Source organism: Podarcis muralis, chromosome 18, assembly GCF_964188315.1.
Source record: "Podarcis muralis chromosome 18, rPodMur119.hap1.1, whole genome shotgun sequence".
NCBI lineage: Eukaryota > Metazoa > Chordata > Lepidosauria > Squamata > Lacertidae > Podarcis > Podarcis muralis.
In genome coordinates this window covers 6419314-6444738 of record NC_135672.1, presented here as the reverse complement: position 1 = coordinate 6444738, position 25425 = coordinate 6419314, and the positions used below count along the sequence as shown (strand labels likewise).

The 25425-nt window shown below is 48.6% G+C and overlaps 1 protein-coding gene across 7 annotated transcripts in view; it reads right to left on the bottom strand.

Annotated features, from left to right (window-relative positions):
- The window catches only part of PTPRS (protein tyrosine phosphatase receptor type S), a 295013-nt gene that overhangs the window by 164249 nt on the left and 105339 nt on the right, over nt 1-25425 (bottom strand). For all 7 annotated transcript variants that reach the window (XM_077922007.1, XM_077922006.1, XM_077922009.1 and 4 more), the window contains one exon: nt 17442-17611. In XM_077922007.1, coding sequence (XP_077778133.1) covers nt 17442-17523 — 82 coding nt within the window. In that variant the 5' untranslated portion in view covers nt 17524-17611. The remainder of the gene's footprint in view (nt 1-17441; nt 17612-25425) is intronic.

Here is a 25425-nt window from a genome sequence, read left to right as displayed (position 1 = left end):
AAACCAAGGCGCGCTTTCCCATAGAAAGTAATGCAAAACGGATTAATCCGTTCCGGACTTTTAAAAACAACCCCTAAAACGGCAATTTTACATGAATTTTACTATCTAACAAAACAATAAAATGAAAGCATTAAACAATGTTCCACACAGTCACACACACACAAAAAGAACCACAAAAACGCAAAACAAATAGCAAAGACCGACAGCCCTCAGCATAACACTCAAAACAGAAGCGTAACACTCAAAACGGAGCACGTTTGGCTTCTGAAAAAAGTTTGCAAATTGGAACACTTACTTCCGGGTTTGCAGCATTTAGGTTCCAAGTTGTTCAACCAATAAGTCGTTCGAGAACCAAGGTACCACTGTATTGCTTAAAATGCATAGGGCAGATGTGGCCTGGTCTTATCAGAGCAATCCCATGGAAATTAATGGACTTGAGTGAGTCCTGTCCATCAATTTCAATCAGTCTACTCTGAGCAGGACTTAATAGGACACCAATCTCACGGAGCACGTCCTGGCTTGCACTTTGCGCAGCTTCAAATTTGTGTTCTCTTTAAAGAAGAGAGAGAAGGGAAGAGCGGGGGTTTATTTTGTTTTGGGTGGTGGGGCCCAAATGGGCCAGTTTTGCAATCCTTGGTCTCTACGGGAGACCTGTGGACCTCCAGATGTCGTGCTTTTTATTTATTCATTGGTTTAATAAAGTAAAAGAAAATTTAAATCCACATGCACCTTGTGTTATCTGGCCGCAAATGGTAATTTTGATTATTCTCACGCCTGTCTTTCTTTCTTTCTCTTCTTTTTACATCTTGAATTGTATCTTTTTTATTGTAATAATAATAAAAAATCCAGAATCGATGATCACAACAATAAACGAACAGGAAATTAAATTTATTACTTCTTGCGGCTGTAGGGGGAGAAAATTGAGGAGGCGGGGGAAAAACCACCCATGCCCCCTTAAGGGAAGACGTGATATATTTCTAAACTATGCACTGAGAGGTGACTTTCCCCCCTCTGATGGTGGTCTAATTTGGACAATTGTATATTGCCTTAACAGGATGAGAAATGAAAAAGTATTCTGGGCCAAAGTCCTTTCTGTCAGGGATAATCCAGACTGAAATTCCCAGGTGTCAAAAAAAGGTTATTTATGTATGCCACTACTGCGGCCCGTGTTTTGTTAGCCCCAAAATGGAAAATGAGCGAGGTCCAAACTAAAGAAGAATTGCAACTTAAATTGACGGAATATGCGCAGCTTGCAGGCTTAACGTATAGAATAACAGAACAAGAAGAACATACGTTTACAGAAGATTGGAAAACGTTTGTTGAATATATGGGAAACAACTCTGTACAGCTGAAAATGCTGGCAGCATTAAGATAAACAGCGTAAATAAGTTTTGATGGATGTAATAATGGTTTAGTTTTAAAAAATATGCAGGGATTTATGATATGCAAAATGAACCATGGAAAGAGAAGAAGTGATGTCACTGATATCTTAAGCATGCAAAAATGAGTACTTTATAAATTCTAAAACAGAACATTTAATAAAAATTACATACAAAGTTCATTTTTTAAAAAAATGAAAAAGTATTCTGGACTAGGATTGCCAGGTCGGCAGTATCCCAGACTCTGAGATTTCAGAGCTCAAACCTGATACCTATATCTATTAGATTTATAGATGAAAAAGGTAAAGAGACCCCTGACCATTAGGTCCAGTCGTGACCGACTCTGGGGTTGCGGCGCTCATCTCGCTTTACTGGCCGAGGGAGCCGGCGTACAGCTTCCGGGTCTTGTGGCCAGCATGACTAAGCCGCTTCTGGCGAACCAGAGCAGCGCACGGAAATGCCGTTTACCTTCCCGCTGGAGTGGTACCTATTTATCTACTTGCACTTTGATGTGCTTTTGAACTGCTAGGTTGGCAGGACCTGGGACCGAGCAACGGGAGCTCACCCCGTCGTTGCAGGAATTCGAACCGCCGACCTTCTGATCGGCAAGTCCTTAGGCTCTGTGGTTTAACCCACAGCGCCACCCGCGTCCCTTAGATTTATAGATATATAGATATAAAACCCATAAAGAAGGCTGATCGCCGAAGAATGGATGCTTTTGAATTCTGGTGCTGGAGGAGACTCTTGAGAGTCCCATGGACTGCAAGAAGATCCAACCTCTCCATTCTGAAGGAAATCAGCCCTGAGTGCTCACTGGAAGGACAGATCCTGAAGCTGAGGCTCCAATACTTTGGCCACCTCATGAGAAGAGAAGACTCCCTGGAAAATGTTGGGAAAGATGGAGGGCACAAGGAGAAGGGGACAAAAGAGGACGAGATGGTGAGACAGTGTTCTCGAAGCTACCAGCATTGAGTCTGACCAAACTGTGGGAGGCAGTGGAAGACAGGAGAGCGTGGCGTGCTCTGGTCCAGGGGGTCACAAAGAGGCGGACACGACTAAACGACTAAACAACAATAACAACAACAGATATAAAACAATAAAGGCCCAGATTCAGCTCCCTCCACCAGGAGGGAGCCAGGCACACCTGTAGGAGTCAGGACAGGTGTGGCAACCCTATTTCGGATGCTCTTTGCTCTTTCTTCCCTCGGTGCAAAGCGAGCAAACAAAAGAAGGAAGTTTTCGGTTAGCGATAGCTTCCCGTTTCCGCCCAAACTGGGGAGCTGTGGCAAATATAGTCAGGATATGAGGCTACGCTTGGAAGTCAACTGCCTTCCTGCAGTCCTCAAACGGGAAGTTGTAGTTAAGTGTTTGTCTGAAGAGATGGGGGTGAGCTGTGTGGCTGAAACGCTAGCTTATATCTTGCTAAGGAGACACATCCTAGAACAGGGGTCAGCAAGCAGGGGGCCAGTCCACTGTCCCTCAGACCTTGTGGGGGGCCGGACTATATTGGGGGGGGGGGCTGAACGAATTCCTATGCCCCACAAATAACCCAGAGATGCATTTTAAATAAAAGGACACATTCTACTCGTGTAAAAACAAGATGATTCCCGGACTGTCCGGGGGCCAGATTGAGAAGGCGATTGGGCCGGATGCGGCCCCCGGGCCTCAGTTTGCCTACCCCCGTCCTAGAACCATAGAAGTGAGAGTTAGAAGGGACCTCAAGTACCATCTGTTCCAACCCTCTGCAACGCAGGAATCTCTCTAAATTGAACATACGATGATATCCAAATGTGGCCAGTTTTTGTTTCACTGTGGTCCAGTGGCGTAGCGTGGGTTGTCAGCACCCGGGGCAAGGCAAGTAATTTGCGCCCCCTAACCCGTGGATTTGCGCCCCCTAACCCGTGGATTTGCGCCCCCTAACCTGTGGATTTGCCCTAACCCCAGATGTTGCGCCCGGTGCGGCCGGCCCCCCCTGCACCCCCCACGCTACGCCACTGCTGTGGTCCCCATTTGCACGACACATTTAGGAGTAACGATAAATAACCGATCGATCGGTCCTTTTATTTGTAAGCCACCTTTCCAAAGTTAACACCAAGGCAACTTAGAACACATTTTAAGAACTGCATTGCTACGAATGTAACGGAAGTAGTCGTGAACGATTAGATTTGTTTGATAAAATTAATGAATGTTAAAATGATGTTGGATTGAAAATAAGTGGTATTGGTAACAAGGCTAATAAGAATATGCAAATATGGACTGATAATGGATGAAAATAAATAGTTATAATAGGTTAAGATATAGAGTTAAGATAAATGAAAGAGGGTAAGGATTTGCTGAATTGATTATGTAAATGGGAATACAAAAAAGGGGAGGTGTGAGGAGGTCAAGGAAACAACCAAATGAGCTTAAAGACATCGAAAAATGGATTTATTTTTCAAATTTTCTCTTAGTTATTATTTTTTTGTATTTGGTATTCCTTTTTTCTTTTTTTCTTTCTATGTATTTTTTGGTAATTCTTGTATTTTTCTCTTTACTTCCCCCCCCCCTCTATGTTTTCTTTTTATTCTGTATTCCTTTTATTCTGTAAACTTAGGTTTTTTGTAAAATGCTAATAAATATCTTATAAAAAAAATAATCTAATATATTAAATCAATCAACTGTGCATTTAATTACATTTAATTACATATACTTAAATATATTGTGTATATAGACCCCTGCCTATACTACACGAAACAAAGTGCTCTTGCGTGATTCTGCTTGGCTCGAGAACCAAAATTTCTGCTAACAGATTCCCCCCATCTTTCCCCCCCCCCTCTTCCTCAACCACCCCTCCTGCCTCATATGGAACAGGAAAAAAATGAGATTAATACCAGGCGACGATTCTCTCCCTTTTGTTGCATGTGGGGGAGAAGAAAGGGCTCCTCGCCCCCCCCCCCATGGAAAAAAATGGTGAAAAAAAACACCAAGCAGAAAATTATAATCATTTTCCTGTCGGTGTCCATCTGCCTTCAGCGCATCGCCTCCTTGTCACAGAAAGTCCATTAAGAATATCCGGTGGGGAAGTACGGAGGGGGGAGAACAGACCCTCACTTTAACCATCAAGACAAGATAATTACAGAGAGAGAGAGAGTTCCTTTAACGGACTGCGCCTGTCAGTTTCCCCTCGAGTGAAAACAGAGGAAATGGCAGGATGAAGGAACGGGACTTTCTTTTTAGGAGTGATGGCTGTTATTTTTAAACTCAATTCCCCTTAGAACAGGGGCAGGCAACCTACGGCCTGGGGGCTGGATCTGGCCCAATCACCTTCTAAATCCGGCCCATGGACAGTCTGGGAATCAGCTTGTTTTTACCGGAGTAGAATGTGTCCTTTTATTTAAAATGCATCTCTGGGTCATTTGTGGGGCCTGCCTGGTGTTTTAACATGAGTAGAATGGTGCTGTGGGTTAAACCACAGAGCCTAGGGCTTGCTGATCAGAAGGTCGGCGGTTTGAATCCCTGCGATGCGGTGAGCTCCCATTGCTCAGTCGCTGCTCCTGCCAACCTAGCAGTCCGAAAGCACCTCAAAGTGCAAGTAGATAAATAGGTACCGCTCCGGCAGGAAGGTAAACGGCGTTTCCGTGCGCTGCTCTGGTTCGTCAGAAGCGGCTTAGTCATGCTGGCCACATGACCCGGAAGCTGTATGCCGGCTCCCTCGGCCAATAAAGCGAGATGAGCGCCGCAACCCCAGAGTCGGTCACGACTGGACCTAATGGTCAGGGGTCCCTTTACGTTTAAAATGCGTTTTATTTAAAATGCATCTCTGGGTTATTTGTGGGGCATAGGAATTCGTTCATTATTATTTTTCTCCAAAATATAGTCCAGCCCCCCACAAGGTCTGAGGGACGGTGGAGCGGCCCACGGCTGGAAAAAGCTTGCTGACCCCTGCTATAGAATGTGGTTGACCTTATGTCTGGACACTCTACCACCACAGATAGGGGGCAGGTTAGGTGATGGGGGGCCGAAATCGCCTTGTATTGCAAAAATGACCAGCAGAGAGATGGTAAGATGAAAAGAGCCTGTTGGATTGTCACGGATGCAGAGGAGTAGTGGGGGGTGGGGGTGGGGAAGAAGGGAGTGGTCAGAGAGACAAGAGGGAGAAAACTGGGAGGAAGAGGTGTCCGAAGCAGGTGAGGTAACAGGGCTTAGTGAGCGGGGAGAGTCTGTGCCAGAGAGCAGTTCAGAATCAGAGGCTGGGAGAAGGGAGAGAGGAGTCTGGCTGGCGAAGAGACTCAGGCGTCTCCCCGTCCTGTTGCCCACCTGGTTTCGCAGAACCAGGAGAGGCATGACGTGGGAGGAGCAAAGAAAGGCGCACAGGCGCAGTCTCCAAGCGCTTGGAAGATGAAACCCTGGAGAAGAAGAGGTATAAGACAGCTCTGGGGAGGCAGGGACCTTGAAGTCTCAGCAACTGCTTCACGGGGGCAAGATCTGATGGAGGTTGAGTTGCTGCGCTCATGAGACCCAAGACACTCCTGTGCAGACCCTGGTTTTGCTAATTCCAACTTGCTCCGTGTGATTTACTGCTGGCTCGCTCCTCTCAGTGCTATAGCATGGGGACGGGGTGTGTGTCTCCGGGTGCAGAATCGGGGGGGGGGGGATGCCCCCCACAGAGATCCTGGCTCTGGCAGTGAGAGCTAGGTGAATGCAGAGAGTGAGAGTACCCTCTGCCCTCCACCCCCACCCGATCTTGGATTCCCTCCTCCAGAGCCTGATGGTGTGTTTTCTCTCAGTGTGGTGTAGTGGTTAAGAGCGATAGACTCGTAATCTGGTGCACTGGGTTCGCTTCCCTGCTCCTCCGCCTGCAGCTGCTGGGTGACTTTGGGGTAGCCACACTTCTCTGAAGTCTCTCAGCCCCACTCACCTCACAGAGTGTTTGTTGTGGGGGAGGAAGGGAAAGGAGAATGTTAGCTGCTTTGAGACTCCTTCGGGTAGTGATAAAGAGGGATATCAAATCCAAACTCCTCTTCTTCATGGAGTGTGTTACTTTTCCCGAACCTGACTTGAGTGTGTATAATAAGACTTTTAAGAAACCTGCCTGTCTTCTAAAAGCAGGGAGAGGAGAGGGTATTTCAACATGAACGCTTGCGCTTGGTTTGAGGTTACTTCTGGAGAGCCAGGAGAGCAGCAAAATTGATTTGCAAACATATGTCTGCAGTTAGGTATTCTGGGTATGAATTACAAATCCACCCCCTCCCTTTCCATTCTCCTGGACGGATATTATAGCATAGCTGCTTGCAAAGTTACAGCGAACATGGTGTCAGCACTTTGATTACAATTAAAGCTCTTCAACACCCCCTCTCTTCTTTGGCAAAAGGTTTATATAACTGTCTTAGAACCATAAGGTGTTGATGCCTCAGATTTCCCCAACCTATAAAAAAGAAAAGAAAGAAGAAGTGCCCCTGAAGGATCAGGTGCGCAGCCTGGGAGTCATTTTGGACTCACAGATGTCCATGGAGGCGCAGGTCAAATCTGCATTCCGGGCAGCTGTTTATCAGCTCCATCTGGTATACAGGCTGAGATCCTACCTGCCTGCGCATTGTCTCGCCAGAGTGGTCCATCCTCTGGTTTTTTTCCTGCTTAGACTGCTTCAATGTGCTCTACGTGGGGCTACCTTTGAAGGTGACCCGGAAATTACAACTAATCCAGGATGCGGCAGCTAGACTGTGGACTGGGAGCGGCCACCGAGACCACATAACACTGGTCCTGAAAGAACTAAATTGGCTCCCAGTACGTTTCCGAGCACAATTCAAAGTGTTGGTGCTGACCTTTAAAGCCCTAAACGGCCTCGGCCCAGTAGACCTGAAGGAGCGTCTCCACCTCCATCATTCTGCCCAGACACTGAGGTCCAGTGCTGAGGGCCTTCTGGCAGTTCCCTCGCTGCAAGAAGCCAAGTTACAGGGAACCAAGCAGAGGGCCTTCTCAGTGGTGGCACCCGCCCTGTGGAACATCCTCCCACCAGATATCAAAGAGATAAACAACTACAATGGTACCTTGGTTCTCAAACGGCTTGGCTCCCGAACAAACTGGATCCCGAACGCCGCAAACCTGGAAGTAAGTGTTCGTGTTTGTGAAGGCGGCTACGTCCACCCAGAGCTAATGTGACTCCATCATGTCCAACTAGGAGGAGGTGGGAGACCTGCCGCAGTAGATCACAAGGAATAATACCTGTGCAGCGGCGACGAGAAGGAAACGCCCCTGAGGGACTTGTCAGGAGCTTGTCCTACACTCGAGTAGGACCCTGGCAGAGACACATGCATGACTGGCATGTTCTCTCCCTCCTGGTCTTTCGTTCGGGAGCTTCAAAAGCTTTCTTCAGCCTGAACATCACAGCAACTGATGCCAACAGACACTTAGGGATCTGCAGAGTCTTCGCAACTTGCGTGACAGACCTCAGCAACTCAGCATTTTGGCTAATCTACTTTATTTACATATAAACACACACGGAGCACTGCAACATGGTTCCCTCTCTCTCTAGCATCAGACAGCAAAGAGAAAAAGAAGAAAGGACAATACAGTGGTACCTCGGGTTACATCCGCTAACCCAGAAATAGTGCTTCAGGTTAAGAACTTTGCTTCAGGTTGAGAACAGAAATCGTGCTCCAGCGGCGCGGCAGCAGCAGGAGGCCCCATTAGCTAAAGTGGTGCTTCAGGTTAAGAACAGTTTCAGGTTAAGTACGGACCTCCGGAACGAATTAAGTACTTAACCCGAGGTGCCACTGTAGTCCCACTTCACGGAACACAGTAACACAAACATCCTGTCTCCGTCACTTCCCACTTCCCACAAAACATCATGTGAAAGACAACAATCCCATGACTGCAATCACGGAGCAGGAATTCTAACAGGACTCAGGCAGCTCCAGGGGCTACTTCCTCTCTGGGTGCCCCCAGGACAAAGACAGTGGGGGCCCCAGGCTGGGAAGAAAGAGTACCCCTCCCACAGAGGGGCAGGGACCGCATGGCAGCCCTCCGCCACCAAGAGGTCTCGGAGCAGGAGCAGGCCACAGAACTGGGGCTGCAGGACAAGCGCTCTTTGCCCCCCAGCCCAGAGGAGGCGGTGGGAACGACAGCAAGGAGGCTGTCACTTACCTCCCACACTTTTCTGGTTTGAGGGGCCTGCAAACGAATCTCTCCCCCCACCCCAATCAAATAACACATGAGTGCTGAACTTCCAATGTGCTCTGCTAGATTTCCGGAAGTGGCTTTTATGTGGTGCAAAAGCTCAGACATAACGTGGAATCGGATAGCACAGAAATGAGCAATAAGCACGCAATGTACTCCCTCGGTTTTGCAGAATGCGTCATGCTAAAGCTCACATTTGGTGCGGGAATTAGCGGTTGGGGAAACGAACTGCCGTCTGAAAGCAACCTTTTTAAAAACAATATTTTTTATTACATTTTGCTTTGCATACATCCATAGACATTTTCCATACATAATTCAAACTAAACCTAAAGATAAAAAAATGCATAAAAATACATAATAGGTAATATTTTTCCCAACCACCCGTTCCCCATAATTGTAATTCTAAATTATCAAACCTTAATATTCTAATCTTTTGGACTGACTTCACCATCTCAATTTGAGTCATTTTTCCTTTCCTTAACTGGCTTCTTTAGATGTTTTCCATCTCTTGGTATAATTTAATTAGGATCACTGTTTTGTCTTTTTGCAAAAGTTAAAGGTAAAGGTACCCCTGCCCGTACGGGCCAGTCTTGACAGACTCTAGGGTTGTGCGCCCATCTCACTTAAGAGGCCGGGGGCCAGTGCTGTCCGGAGACACTTCCGGGTCACGTGGCCAGCGTGACATCGCTGCTCTGGCGAGCCAGCGCAGCACACGGAAACGCCGTTTACCTTCCCACTAGTAAGCGGTCCCTATTTATCTACTTGCACCCAGGGGTGCTTTCGAACTGCTAGGTTGGCAGGCGCTGGGACCGAGCAACGGGAGCGCACCCCGCCGCGGGGATTCGAACTGCCGACCTTTCGATCGGCAAGCCCTAGGCGCTGAGGCTTTTATCCACAGCGCCACCTGCGTCCCCCTTTGCAAAAGTTAGTCAAACCCTAACCCTAACCCAACCTAGATGGCTTTAAAAGGAACCTTATGGTTTCTATCATGGGTAGGCAATCTAAGGCCCGGGGGCCGAATCCGGCCCAATCACCTTCTAAATCCAGACCGCAGATGGTCCAGGAACCAGCGTGTTTTTACATGAGTAGAATGGGTCCTTTTATTTAAAATGCATCTCTGGGTCTGAGGGAAAGTGGACCAGCCCCCTGCTGAAAAAGTTTGCTGACCCCTGGTCTGCCTATGGATCTATCTATGTGATCTAACCATCTCTAATGATTTCTATCAATTAAGAAGAAATCCCTTCCCCCACAACCATCTCCTCGCCTTTTCTAAGGTTTGTAAGAGACAGAAAAGGAAAAGAGAGAGAGAGAGAGAGAGAGAGGAGTGATGGCTTCATTAATTATGCAGAAAATGCAAAAAGGAGGGGGGAATCCACCCCCCCCCACCACCACCACCCAAAACCACCATCCTCTAGATGAGTTTAAAAGGAGGAGAAAACCCTTTTAGAACGGGGAGAAATTACTCCCCAAGGCAGATGAAATTTCTCTTGCAACTTCAAAGGACAATAAATTATTCAAATAGCTCCTGCCTTTTCACCCTCCCTCCCCCCCCCCTCTTCTCTTCCCCCTCTTCATGATGCTGTGCTCTTGAGTCAATTAAAGGGTTTTTTTGGGGGTGGTGGAGCTGATACTTTAGAGTATCTTAAACTAGGCTAGTGTATAAATAAAATTCATATTCATATTTCTGTGTGCCTACTGTATATGGAAATAAATCTCTTCCTGCTTTAACCCACCTGCCTGCAAACGAACTGAGTAAAAGCTTGAAAAATCTGGGCAAATAGCCCCTTTGACGTTCCTAACTAAAACCATGGAGAGAAAAGGGTTGGGAGAAACCACTGGGGGAAAAGCGATGACAAACCTAGACAGCATCTTAAAAAGCAGAGACACCACCTTGCCAAAAAGGTCCGTATGGTTTTCCCTGTAGTGATGTATGGAAGTGAGAGCTGGACCATCAAGAAGGCTGATCGCCAAAGAATGGATGGTTTTGAATTCTGGTGCTGGAGGAGACTCTGGAGAGTCCCATGGACTGCAAGAAGATCAAACCTCTTCATTCTGAAGGAAATCAGCCCTGAGTGGTCACTGGAAGGACAGATCCTGAAGCTGAGGCTCCAGTACTTTGGCTACATCATGAGAAGAGAAGACTCCCTGGAAAAGACCCTGATGTTGGGAAAGATGGAGGGCACAAGGAGAAGGGGACGACAGAGGACGAGATGGTGGGACAGTGTTCTCGAAGCTACTAGCATGAGTTTGGCCAAACTGTGGGAGGCAGTGGAAGACAGGAGTGCCTGGGGTGCTCTGGTCCAGGGGGTCACGAAGAGGCGGAGACGACTAAATGACTAAACAACAGCAACAACAACCTAAAACCAAGATGCTGGCCTTTCCTTCCATAAGACACCAGTTAAGGGTGTCCTGGTTGGATTGGACAGAGAAGGCTGACCAAACCCACTCTCCTGCTTCCAATAGGGAATGGCCTCTGACCAGCCCAGAAACAAGAGCATATAGAAAAAGAAATTGATTCCACTAAAATGCAAAAAAGGAAAAGGAATCATAGAATCATAGAGTTGGAAGAGACCACAAGGGCCATCGAGTCCAACCCCCTGCCAGGCAGGAAACACCATCAGAGCACTCCTGACATATGGTTGTCAAGCCTCTGCTTAAAGACCTCCAAAGAAGGAGACTCCAGCACACTCCTTGGCAGCAAATTCCACTGTCGAACAGCTCTTACTGTCAGGAAGTTCTTCCTAATGTTTAGGTGGAATCTTCTTTCTTGTAGTTTGGATCCATTGCTCCGTGTCCGCTTCTCTGGAGCAGCAGAAAACAACCTTTCTCCCTCCTCTATATGACCTCCTTTTATATATTTGAACATGGCTATCATATCACCCCTTAACCTCCTCTTCTCCAGACTAAACATGCCCAGCTCCTTTAGCCGTTCCTCATAAGGCATCGTTTTCAGGCCTTTGACCATTTTGGTTGCCCTCCTCTGATTCCAGTTTGTCAGTGTCCTTCTTGAACTGTGGTGCCCAGAACTGGACACAGTACTCCAGGTGAGGTCTGACCAGAGCAGAATACAGTGGCACTATTACTTCCCTTGATCTAGATGCTATACTCCTATTGATGCAGCCCAGAATTGCATTGGCTTTTTTAGCTGCCGCGTCACACTGTTGGCTCATGTCAAGTTTGTGGTCAACCAAGACTCCTAGATCCTTTTCACATGTACTGCTCTCAAGCTAGGTGTCACCCTTCAGGAAGAGAGCAATTTTCAAGCACTGGGCTGGCTTATGGAAGCATGTGGCTGTAGCCAATGCGAGTCACATTCAGGCCAAAGGGTGACCAAAATGGTCAGGGGTAGGGGGAACATCTGCTGCATTCTCCTCCAAGGATTTGACAGCTAGGCACCAATCCATGGATTCCTCTAATTCTGTTTTAAAGCCATTTGTGACCCACAGTGTCCAGAGTGGGGCAGTGGCTCTGTTTAACAACCTCCCCTCTGTCCCCCTCCCCAATGCAAAACAGCATGGAGCTTCTACACTGCATGACTCAGGAGAAAATAAGAACCACCTGCCGGATCAGGCCGGCGACCCATCTAGTCCAGCTTTCTGTTTTCACAGTGGCTGACCAGATCCTCTAGGAAATCAGCAAGCAGAATTTGAGGACAAGAGCAACTTTCCTCTCTTGGGGTTTCCATGCCATCAACAGCATCCTCCCCAAAGAATTTGCCCAATCCTCTTTTATAGGCGTCTAGGTTGGCGCCCATCACTGGCAGTCCTGTGGCAGTGAGTTCCGTAGTTGAACTCTCTGCTCCATGGTGAAGGGCTTTCCTTCCTCTGCCCTGGATCTCCAAACATTCAACTTCCTTCGATGTCCCAGATGAGAGAGAGAGAAAAAAACTTCTCCCTTGTCTGCTTTCTCCATGCCATACATTATTTTATAAATTCCTATCAGGTCCCTTCTTAACTCGCCTTTTCTCGAAACCAAAAAAGCCCCAAATGCTGCAACCGTTCCTCATCAGGGACTCGCCACAGCCCTTTGGTTGTTTTTGCTGCCCACCCCCAAAAAGGGAATATAGAGAGGGTTCAACCTCCAAGGTTTGAGAAATATAGAGGAGGAGTATTTTTACTTTTTAAAATCCATTTATTAAATTTCTATACCGCCCTTCATCCAAAAAATCACAGGGCTGCTTACAAGAAATGCATACCATAACAATAACAAAAAGTTGAAAAGGCCATAGATTGTTTAATTAGCTGAAGGCCTGGGAAAAGAGGGATGTTTTAAGCCTGGTGCCTAAAGATATAGAATCGTAGAATTGGAGAGTTGGAAGAGACTGTAAAGATAATCTAATCCAAGACCCTGAAATGCAGGAATATGCAACTGTCCCGTACGGGGGTTGAACCTGCAGCCTTGGTGCCATCAGTGCTGGGGAGAGCGTCCCACAAACAGGGAGCCACTGCAGGAAAGGCCCTGTTCTCATGCTGCCACCCCTCCGGACCTCTGGCAGAGGCGGCAGACGAAGAAGGGCATGGATGATGATCTCAGGGTCCGGGGCACTTCACATACAGAGAGGGGGGTCCTTGAGTTTTTGCAGTCCATTTAAGGCTTTGTAAGTCAAAACCAGCACTTTGGGACACGGGTGGCGCTGTGGGTTAAACCACAGAGCCTAGGACTTGCCAATCAGAAGGTGGGAGGTTCAAATCCCCACGACGGGGTGAGCTCCCGTTGCTCAGTCCCTGCTCCAGCGGGAAGGTAAATGGAGTTTCTGTGCGCTGCTCTGGTTCGCCAGAAGCGGCTTAGTCATGCTGGCCACATGACCCAGAAGCTGTACACCGGCTCCCTCAGCCAATAAAGCGAGATGAGCACCGCAACCCCAGAGTTGGTCACAACTGGACCTAATGGTCAGGGGTACCTTTACCTTTACCTTTAAGTCAAAACCAGCACTTTGATTTGGACCAGAGACTAACCGGCATCTGGGCCAGGATTGGCATGATACGATCAAACCATCTTGCCCCAAATTCTGCATCGGCTGCTGTTTCCAAACCATCTTCAGAGGCAGCCCTACATATAATGAATTGCAGTAGCCTAATTTATATAGACCTTTCCCTCAAAGGGGCGTCGTTCCATCATTTTGGTTGTCCTTTTCTAATCTAATTCATCTAATCCAAGCCCACCCAAGGGCCCATCTTAAACGTTCAGAGGAATCACGCAACTCCACTCGGTTGCAGCCCTGTTTTTAATTGCAGCTGAAGAACCTGCCAAGGGTTCCCGTTGCTCACCTTGTCCTCTTGTCCCCCCCCCCCTCGCCCGCCCCATCTGACTTATTTATATAGCACTAACAGAGGGATGGAAGTGTGGGGAGAGAAGATGACATCACTGCGACTTGATTTAATTTGATCAAGCAGTTAAACAAGGTGACACTTGAGTTTAATTCAGTGTCCTTGGATGCAAAAGAAACAGAGAGAGAGAGAGAGAGAGAGGGCAGAACAAGAGGAACTGTCCCAAACTCTCCCACCACAACAGCATGAAATATGGGAGAAGGAACCGCCAACCAGAGATGGAAGATTTTGGGGAGAGCCTCCCCAAAACAGTAAGTGTCTGTCTGTCTGTGGGGTTTTCTATTCCCAACTCAACTACAGTGGTAAAGGTAAAGGTAAAGGGACCCCTGACCATTAGGTCCAGTCGCGGCCAACTCTGGGGTTGCGGCGCTCATCTCGCTTTATTGGCCGAGGGAGCCAGCGTACAGCTTCCGGGTCATGTGGCCAGCAGGACTAAGCCGCTTCTGGCCAACCAGAGCAGCGCATGGAAACGCCGTTTACCTTCCCGCCGGAGCGGTACCTATTTATCTACTTGCACTTGTGACGTGCTTTCAAACTGCTAGGTTGGCAGGAGCAGGGACCGAGCAATGGCAGCTCACCTCATCACAGGGATTTAAACTGCCAACCTTCTGATCGGCAAGTCCTAGGCTCTGTGGTTTAACCCACAGCGCCACCCACGTCCCAACTACAGTGGTACCTCGGGTTAAAGATGCTTCAGGTTACAGACACTTCAGGTTACAGACTCTGCTAACCCAGAAATAGTACCTCGGGTTAAGAACTTTGCTTCAGGATGAGAACAGAAATCGTGCAGCGGCGGCGCAGCAGGAGGCCTCATTAGCTAAAGTGGTACCTCAGGTTAAGAACACTTTCAGGTTAAGAACGGACCTTCTGAATGAATTAAGTTCTTAACCCGAGGTACCACTGTAGAACCAAACATCACCAGCCAGAGAAGTTCACAGAAAGGTACTTTGGGGCAGAACCAGCCTGAAAGGGCTCAAGCAAGCGATTCAAGCCACATACTTAAAAGAGACGTCAGGTGTATATAACCAAGGTAGCATGGGGACAGTTCTCCCTGTTTTGCTTTTTCAAATACGGCATCCCTGGAAATACGCCAAGTACAACTCTCACCCAGGTTGGCAACTCTCACATCTCCAGATGACTCACGTACGTGAATTCCTCCCGGACCCAGGTTGAGATGTCCCCACCACGGAGACAACAGTCAGGGGTCACCCACACAAAGGAACACAGCAAGCATCCTTATACCAGGGTCAGACAATTAATACTTTGGCCGCAATCTATTTACCCAAGAGCAAACCCTACTGAGCTCACAGGGAGTTACTTCTGAGCAGACTTGGAAAGGATGTGTGCTGTTAAGGTAAAGGTAAAGGTACCCCTGCCCGTACGGGCCAGTCTTGACAGACTCTAGGGTTGTGCGCCCATCTCACTCAAGAGGCCGGGGGCCAGCGCTGTCCGGAGACACTTCCGGGTCACGTGGCCAGCGTGACATCGCTGCTCTGGCGAGCCAGCGCAGCACACGGAAACGCCGTTTACCTTCCCGCTGGTAAGCGGTCCCTATTTATCTACTTGCACCCGGGGGTGCTTTCGAACTGCTAGGTTGGCAGGCGCTGGGACCGAGCAACGGGAGCGCACCCCGCTGCGGGGATTCGAACCGCCAACCTTTCGATCGGCAAACCCTAGGCGCTGAGGCTTTTACCCACAGCGCCACTCGCGTCCCAATATGTGCTGTTAAGCCCACTTAAAAATGATGAATAAATCTGGAGATACCTGGCATGGAATCTAGGCCCTTCTGGAAGCAAAGCAGGAACCCTAACACTGAGCAAGCCTCTAACAGGTGGGGCTGTTCCTCCACTGGCAAGACTGTGAAAGGTAAAGGTAAAGGGATCCCTGACCATTAGGTCCAGTCATGGCTGACTCGGGGGTTGCGGTGCTCATCTCGCTTTATTGGCCGAGGGAGCCGGCGTACAGCTTCCGGGTCATGTGGCCAGCAGGACTAAGCCGCTTCTGGCGAACCAGAGCAGCGCACGGAAACGCCGTTTACCTTCCCGCCAGAGTGGTACCTATTTATCTACTTGCACTTTGACATGCTTTTGAACTGCTAGGTTGGCAGGAACAGGGACCGAGCAACGGGAGCTCACCCCGTCGTGGGGGTTCGAACCGCCAACCTTCTGATCGGCAAGTCCTAGGCTCTGTGGTTTAACCCACAGCGCCACCCGTGTCCCAAGACTGAGCCAGCAGTAAATCACACTGTGCAAGTTGGAGTTCATGCTTTATTGGCAAAAAGACAGGATCTGCACAGGGGTGTCAGGCCTAATGAGCACAGCGACCCACCTCTGGCAGCTCTTGCCCCCATGAAGCAGCTGCTGAGACTGAAAGTCCCCACCTCCCCACAGCTGCCTAAGTCCCCTCCTCTGCAGGGTTCCCCCCATGTAATCTGAGACTGTGCCTGCATGGAACTGACATCTCCCCTTCCCTCTTCATGCCTCTCGTGGTGCTGGGAGACCAGAGGGAAGGGGAGCTTATCGCAGCAGGACAAGGAGACACCCGTGCCTCTTCACCAGCCTCATCTCTGCCTCTTGGTGTCCCTCCTCTCCTGTTTCAGCTTCTGCCTCTGAGTCTGGACTGCTCTCTGCCACAGACTCCCCCCGCTCACTAAGCCCTGTTGCCTCTTCAGCTTCTGACATCTCCTCCACTCAGTCTTCTCCCTCTGACTACTCACTGTAATCCCACCACCACCAGCTCTCCAGGGTCTCAAGCACTAAAAGGGTCTTGTCTTTCTCAGCTTGGGAGCAGCTGCAGAAAAGGCTCTGTCTCTTATGTCACCACCAACCATTGCCTCTGAAGTAGATGGTGCACCCGTTTGTAGAGAGAGACACAATCTTTCAGGGCTGTCATGTTGGACTGGCCGTGTTGTTCGGATGCCTGACTATCGTCTTCCAAAGCAACTACTACTCTATTCCGAACTTCAAAATGGAAAACGTAATGCTGGTGGTCAACAAAAGAGGTGTAAAGACTCTCTCAAGGCAAATCTTTAAAAATGTAGTATAAACCCAGATAACTGGGAAACACTGGCCTGCAAGCGATCCAGTTGGAGAACAGTCTTTACCAAAGGTGTCATGGGCTTTGAAGAAACTCGAACTCAGAACGCAAGGGAGAAACGTGCTAAGATTGGCAAATCCACACCGTGATCAACTCCCACCCGGAAACCTATGTCCCCACTGTGGAAGAATGTGTGGATCCAGAATTGGCCTCCACAGTCACTTATGGACTCATTGTTAAGACTGTGTTTACTTGGCTACAAGGGATCGCCAAAGAAGGACTGCCCTATCAGCTCATCTATATGGAGCTCTTAGGTTTTAGGGACTCCTCTCCCCCACTCCCCCACACCAACAAATCCTTAGAGTAAAAAAACACATGCAATAACAAAGAGCACCTTGAGAGCGTGCAGAGAGCTTCCTACTCATTCGCACCCAGACCTGAGGATACGTTTTAAACGAAGAATGTGCAATTTCAGAAAATGAGCACATGATACCAGAATAGATTGTGGGGTTTTTGGGGTGTGGGGTGTGTGTGCTTCACTTACTTTCAGCGGTGCAGCCCACCAGTAGCAAGTAGACAAGGTTGGCAAGGGGGAGCAGCAGTGTTAATCCCGAGGCAAGATTCATGCTGGTGGCGGGTGGAGGTCTCTGACCCCGGCCTGGCGGCCCCCCCAGTTTAGCAGAACTCACAGCGCCTCTGGAACGGCGTCAAGACCTGCGGAGGGAAAGAGACGCAAGTTTAGACTGCGAAGGGTTTTCCAAGGTGGCCGCTGCAGAACTGTGCATGCAGCCAAGCACTCTGTTCTCCAAGAGTAAACTTTTTCAGCTGGGGGCCAGTCCACTGTCCCTCAGACCTTGGGGGGGGGGGCGGACTATTTCGTATTTTTTTGCTCTATAAGACTCACTTTTTCCCTCCTAAAAAGTAAGGGGAAATGCGTGTGCGTCTTATGGAGCGAATGCAGGCTGCGCAGCTATCCCAGAAGCCAGAACAGCAAGAGGGATTGCTGCTTTCACTGCGCAGCAATCCCTCTTGCTGTTCTGGCTTCTGAGATTCAGAATATTTGTTTTCTTGTTTTCCTCCTCCAAAAACAAGGTGCGTCTTGTGGTCTGGTGCGTCTTATAGAGCGAAAAATACGGGTAAATGAACAAATTCCTATGCCCCACAAATAACCCAGAGATGATTTTATTAAAAAGCACGCATTCTACTCCTGTAAAAACACCAGGCAGGCCCTACAAATAACCCAGAAATAACCTGCTGATTCCTGGACCGTCTGTGGGCCAGATTTAGAAGGCGATTGGGCCACATCCAGCCCCCGGTACTTAGTTTGCCTAGCCATGTCCAAGAGCAACAGAAGATCCCCTCCGCCACACGAAATAATCTCACAAACAAGGCATGAAAGGTAGTAGCTTCAGAAGTGGAAACAAGAGGAATTAACGACAATGGAAGAATGGCAATTGAAGCTGATGGAGTCTGCAGAACTGGCCAGAATGACGGGAATAAACCGAGAACCAAAAGTTCATATTGGACTGGACCAAATTTGTACATTATTTGAAAGAAAATTGTATTCAATCAAATACACGTTGGTAGGATTGCAAGAAGCTTTGTAAGGAAAGGTACAAAAACCACTGCAGATAAGAATAAGAACGTATGATGTTTCATCGTTTTTGATTTTAAAGCAATGGTGAAATAGTGAAAATGCAGAAATTTGAAATGAAAGACAGAAAATCGTAAGGAAGGTTTGAAGGAAGTCAGGGCCCTGAAAAGCCAAAATGTATAATATGTGATATTGCAATGGAAAGTGTTGTTGTAAAACTAATAAAAATGATATGGAAAAAAGGAAAAAGAGAAAGGTGGTAGCCTCTCTCTTCTCTTTCCCCATGATCTACAGCCAAGAATGCACACAGCCTGCAGCCACCGGTCACTTCCAGGCTGGACTACTGCAACGCTCCGAGCATAGGGCTGCCCTTGGACCCAGGCTGCTAACAAAATTCGCAAGCGCTGTAACCTTTCCCCACAAGAGAGTTGCCCCTCTGGGGCAGCCAGGATAGCCCTGGGATATGTGGCTTCCCATGATGACCCAACATAAAAAAAGATCAAGACTCGGGTACCCTGGGAAATTCACATTTCCCAAAGCCCTTTCCAGAGACACTCAAAACGGCCAATTACATTTCCTGTCTTAAGGTAAAGGCACCCCTGACCATTAGGTCCAGTCGTGGCCGACTCTAGGGTTGCGGCGCTCATCTTGCTTTACTGGCCGAGGGAGCCGGCGTACAGCTTCCAGGTCATGTGGCCAGCATGACTAAGCCGTTTCTGGTGAACCAGAGCAGCGCACGGAAACACCGTTTACCTTCCCGCCGGAGTGGTACCTATTTATCTACTTGCACTTTGATGTGCTTTCGAACTGCTAGGTTGGCAGAAGCAACAGGAGCTCACCCCGTCGCGGGGATTCGAACCGCTGACCTTCTGATCGGCAAGTCCTAGGCTCTGTGGTTTAACCCACAGCGCCACGCAAATTTAAAAAAACCCCTCCGTACCTAATTTTGGGCTTTTCAGAACACATTAGGAGCAACCTAATGAGACAGCGAGCGAGAGAGAAAAGAGCCTTCAGGGTTCCTATTGGGCACAATTTTGGCACTTTCCTTCAGCGCAGCTGGAGAAGTCGCTTGCAGGCCGCTAAGTCGCTCAGCATGCGATTTTAATAGGGCACTGGGTCAGAACGGGAAAAATATATATATATATACTTTGGAAGATTGGAAGGCATTCAAAAAACAATTAAATTTCCAAGCGTGAAAGATGTGCAGCCACTGCTGGAAGCTTGGACTGTTCTTAACATTGCCTCCTCACTGCATACTTGAGTTTATGAAGAGGGGAGGTCCCTGCCTGGAGGAGCTTACAATCTGAAATCATAAGTGAGGCAGCAGAGGAAGAGAAGGTGGGAATAAAGAGAAGAATAGAATCGCGGAATAGTAGATTTGGAAGGAAGCCCAGGGGCATCTAGTCCAACCCCTGTGGTGCGGGAATCTCAGCCAAATAACCCCCAGCAGATGGCCTTCTAACTTCTCTTTAAGAACCGCCATGCAGAGATTGTTTCGGTTCCGTGGTCTTACCTCAATGCAGCCCCTAGAGCAGGCATAGGCAAACTCTGGCCCTCCAGATGTTTGGGACTACAATTCCCACCATCCCTGACCACTGGTCCTGTTAGCTAGGGATGATGGGAATTGTAGTCCCAAACATCTGGAGGGCGGGAGCTTGCCTAGGCCTGCCCTGGAGCAATTTAACACAAGTTGTCCACCTCAGCTGCAGGCAAGCTGATCGACTCACACCCTGCAGGTGAAGGGAAAGAGGCCCAGCCCAAAATTGCGTCTCGGGTACTGGCCAATACACCCCAGTCGGTGGTTCTTCACTGCTTCCAGCAGCTACAGCAGGTGTGGGGAAGCCCTTTTCAGCTCAAGGGATCTCTCTAACTTCCCAAGGGACAAGGGCCAGGTCAGTGGTGGGCGGGGCTAGCAGGTAAAAGTGGGAAGGGCACCGAATGGTCAAGGGAACATCGCAGCCGGGAAAAGAAACACTCAATGAGGATATGATGTAGGGCTGGGGAGAGGGCTGTGGGCTGGGGAGAGCCCCGAGCGCCAGGCACAGAGCCTCGTAGGGCTAAATTAGGCCCCCAGGCCTAAGGTTAGAGCGAGTTTTCCCAAACTTGGGTCTTCAGCTGCTTTTGGACTACAGTCTACCAACTCCACCTGGTATGCAGGATGAGACCCTACCTGCCTGCAGACTGTCTCGCCAGAGTGGTGCATGCTCTAGTTATCTCCCACTTGGACTACTGCAATGCGCTCTATGTGGGGCTGCCTTCGAAGGTGACCCGGAAACTGCAATTAATCCAGAATGTGGCAGCTAGACTGGTGACTGGCAGTGGCCGCCGAGACCACATAACACCGGTCTTGAAAGACCTAGATTGGCTCCCGGTACGTTTCCGAGCACAATTCAAAGTGTTGGTGCTGACCTTGAAAGCCCTAAACGGTCTTGGCCCAGTATACCTGAAGGAGCGTCTCCACCCCATCGTTCTGCCTGGACGCTGAGGTCCAGCTCCGAGGGCCTTCTGGCGGTTCCCTGATTGTGAGAATCAAAGCTACAGGGAACCAGGCAGAGGGCCTTCTTGGTGGTGGCGCCCGCCCTCTGGAACGCCCTCCCAGCAGATGTCAAGCCAATAAACAACTACCTGACATTCAGAAGACATCTTAAGGCAGCCCTGTTCAGGGAAGTTTTTAATGTGTGACATTTTAGTGTATTTTTGGTCTCTGTGGAAGCCGCCCAGAGTGGCTGGGGAGGCCCAGCCAGATGGGCGGGGTACAAATAATAAATTATTATTATTATTATTATTGTTATTATTACAGTTCCCATCACCCCTGACCACTGGTACTGCTAGCTAGGGATGATGGGAGTTGTAGTCCAAAAACAGTTGGGGACCCAAGTTTGGGGAAACCCTGGGTTAGAGTGTCGGATCAGGGGCTGGAGGGTCCAGGTTCAAATCTCTCCACTCAGCAGCGGTGCTCAGTGGGTGACCTTGGACCAGTTGCCGCCTCCCTTACCCTGGCCTACCTCACAGGGGTGGCATGAGGAAAAGCGGGGGAAAAGAGGAAAACCATGTGTGTTTCCTTGAAGGAAAGGCAAGATGTGACTGTTTTAAAAAAAAAAGAGTTGGGGGAGAGAGACTCAAAGGGATCCTGACACGACGGAGCAGGCAAAAAAGGTGAACGCAGAAGAACAATTTATTTCTGCTTTCTCCATTTAAAAAGCTTCCCTGCTCCATTTCAAGCTAGCTCTTCTGTTTCAAGGGTAAGCCGAAAATGTATTTATATGCATTAATTGCTCCCATCCTCATTATATACATGAGCGCTTAATAATATGCAAGGCCAAGGAGTCTGTAGCATGCAAATACTTTATTAAAAAATGATTACTGCCTTCAGAACGCATTTCCTTTAAGATTTGAGCATCATACTTAGGTTATTCTTACACCCCCTTCTCTCTTCTCCCTCTTGCTTCGCGGGGTGGGGGGTTGGGGGGTGGGAACCATCAAGCACAATTCGCAGCGAGAAAAGAAAGCGTCACATTTCCCTCCCCAGAATGTCTTGCCCTTTAAGAAGCGCTCTGTTCCTTAGCTGAAAAGCATCGGCGTCCATAATTACCACTCCTCCATCTCTATGCAAGAGCTTCTCCGGCGCTCGGCTCCCGAAAAAGCACAAGCAGCTCAAAACGTCTCGGCTGGTTTTCTAAATATAAAACGAGGTCTCCTACATCTCCGGGAATTTTTAGAAGGTTTGTTTTCTGTCCCCACCGCGACGTTTTCTGGATCCGACGACCTTCAGGGGTGCTCTGGAGAAGTTTGCCTAAACCCAGAGCTGGTCTGGGTGGGCGCACTAACCCAGACCCCTTCGAGTCACCTGCTTGAGCCGGAACGAAAAGTTGGAGGCATAAACTCAGCATCAATGACAACCAAGCCATCGCGGGAGGGTCAGCGTGAGTGACAAAGCCACAGCCGAAAGCCATCTACATTTGCAGACTTGGACCCCTTTGAAGAGGCGCAGCGCGCAAGCTCAGGACTTAGGCCAGGCAAGCTGCGTCGCCCAACAAGGCATTTTGGACGCTGTTTCCTGTTGCCATAACCAGCACAATTCGTGGCAAAGATCTCGAAGGGCTCTAGCATCCCCACCTCTGAATTCTTCAGCTGCACCTGATACCTTGGTTCTCAAACTTATTCAGTCTGTTCGACTTCAGAAAACGTTCAGAAACCAGGGTGCGGCTTCCGATTGGCTGCAGGAGCTTCTTGCAGCCAATCGTAAGCCGCGTCGGACGTTCAGGTTCCAAAGAATGTTCGAAAACCGGAACACACACTTCCAGGTTTGCGGCGTTCGGGAACCAAAACGTACGAGTACCAAAGCATTCGAGAACCAAGGTACAACTGTATTGCATTCGTCTCTCATAAACTGAAGAACAGGCGAGTCAGGAAACACCTTCCTAATTTCAAGCTGTATCCAAATCTATCCTACAGATTTAAAGGCATCCTTAAGCAGAGGTTTAGGAATAAGCTGACCCCTGCTCTAACCACTACACAACACTGCCTTCCTAGAGTCCTTCTGCTATGGGGCAGCTCTATAAACTAAGTAGGTAAATAAATAGGGAGAAAGCCAAATCTCCCTTAGAGAAGGATCTGGAATATTCTCCTTGAAGCTTGAATTTTGTTTTTTTCCAGATTGTTTGACTTGATGCTTTAACCCGCTTTGAGATATTTTTTTTTCTTTAAAATATAAAGGGGTACAGAAATGAAATGAGATGAATAATAAGAATGATAATAATAAATTCCACTTCAAAAATAAAAAAGGTGCCAAGACATTTCGGTGTGGTAACCATAACGCCTGCCAACCTAGCAGTTCGAAAGCACCCCCGGGTGCAAGTAGATAAATAGGGACCGCTTACTAGCGGGAAGGTAAACGGCGTTTCCGTGTGCTGCGCTGGCTCGCCAGATGCAGCTTTGTCACGCTGGACACGTGACCCGGAAGTGTCTTCAGACAGCGCTGGCCCCGGCCTCTTAAGCGAGATGGGCGCGCGAGATGGGTGACGACTGGCCCGTACGGGCAGGGGTACCTTTACCTTTACCTTTAACCATAACCTAGGTTGAAGTTGCCATTTAGCTTATATATACATCTGCAATTAGCTTATATATATATCTGTGTTTCTACCACTGATGACAACTGAATTGACCCCACAGACACAGATGGGTAGCCGTGTTGGTCTGCCATAGTCAAAACAAAAAAAATTCCTTGCAGTAGCACCTTAAAGACCAACTAAGTTAGTTCTTGGTATGAGCTTTCGTGTGCATGCACGAAATGTATCTGAAGAAGTGTGCATGTACATGTATCTGAAGAAGTGTGCATGCACACGAAGTGTGCATGCACACGAAAGCTCATACCAAGAACTAACTTAGTTGGTCTTTAAGGTGCTACTGCAAGGAATTTTTTTTGTTTTGACCCCACAGAGTTCTCACTAGAGCTTGACGGAGGAAAGTAAAATTGCTCAGGGGTCAAAACATTTCGTACTTACGTACAGACACATACATTCCTACACACACACACACACACACACCCCAATCATTATCTGCTGAGGGAGAGAGCCAGTTCTGAATCCGGCTAATGGGAACAAGCTTATCACTTAAGGCTCTGTCTAGATCTCATCACTGGGAGAACGGCTTGGATTAAAACAAAAAAACGCCACAGGAAGCGTTTGGGGAAGCAGGTACAAAAGGAGGAGGGAACAGAATGGGTATCGGTTCAGCGCGAGACGTTTAAACAATTCAGGTGTACGATAAAATGCAGTCCTGGTTTGGGAAACGGGTGTCTGCGGGCGAAGAGTTATAAGGACCCTTTTGATCAATCGTGATCAAAGCCAGCTACGTGCGATGGCTGAGAGAGGCAGAATCAAGCAGAAACAGAATCCGAAAGTGTGTGTGTGTTTTATTATTTTTTGGTGTTTTATATTAAAGGGGGAGGGGGGAAACTCACACAAAGGCTTCCATTTTAAAGTCCAGGGAGAAGGAGAGCGATTATCCGTTCCCACCTCTGCTTTGCCGCTGTCGAAAGAGGATGCAGAAGAAGGGAAACGAGGAGGGGGGAGGAATTCAGGATGCTAAGACTTCTCCCGTTCGCGCAATATTTTGCCAACGAAGCTGTCTTAGCAGGGGGAAACAGGGTGGCAGGGCAGTTCTTGGTCTGGGAGAATTCAGAATTAAGGGCCATGGGAGGCCCTTTCCAAAACATGTCCATTTCCAGTGGTAAAGGTAAATAAAGGGACCCCTGACCATTAGGTCCAGTTGTGACCGATTATGGACCGAGGACGTTTAGAGCTTTAAAAGTCAGCACCAACACTTTGAATTGTGCTCAGAAACGTACTGGGAGCCAATGTAAGTCTTTCAAGACTGGTGTTATGTGGTCTCGGCGGCCACTCCCAGTCACCAGTCTAGGTGCCGCATTCTGGATTAGTTGCAGTTTCCGGGTCATCTTCAAACGTAGCCCCACATATTGCGCATTGCAGTAGTCCAAGCGGGAGATAACTAGAGCATGCACCACTCTGGCGAGACAGTCTGTGGGCAGGTGGGGTCTTAGCCTACGTACCAAGTGGAGCTGGTAGACAGCTGCCCTGGACACAGAATAAACCTGCACCTCCTTGGACAGCTGTGAGTCCAAGATGACTCCCAGGCTGCACACCTGGTCCTTCAGGGGCACAGTTACCCCATTCAGGACCAGGGAGTCCTCCACACCTGCCCGCCTCCTTTTCCCCATGAACAGTACTTCTGTCTTGTCAGGATTCAACCTCAATCTGTTAGCCGCCATCCATCCTCCAACTGCCTCCAGACACTCACGCAAGACCTTCACTGCCTTCACTGGTTCTGATTTGAAATAAACTATGGTGGCGCTGTGGTCTAAACCACAGAGTCTAGGGCTTGATGATCAGAAGGTTGGTGGTTTGAATCCCCG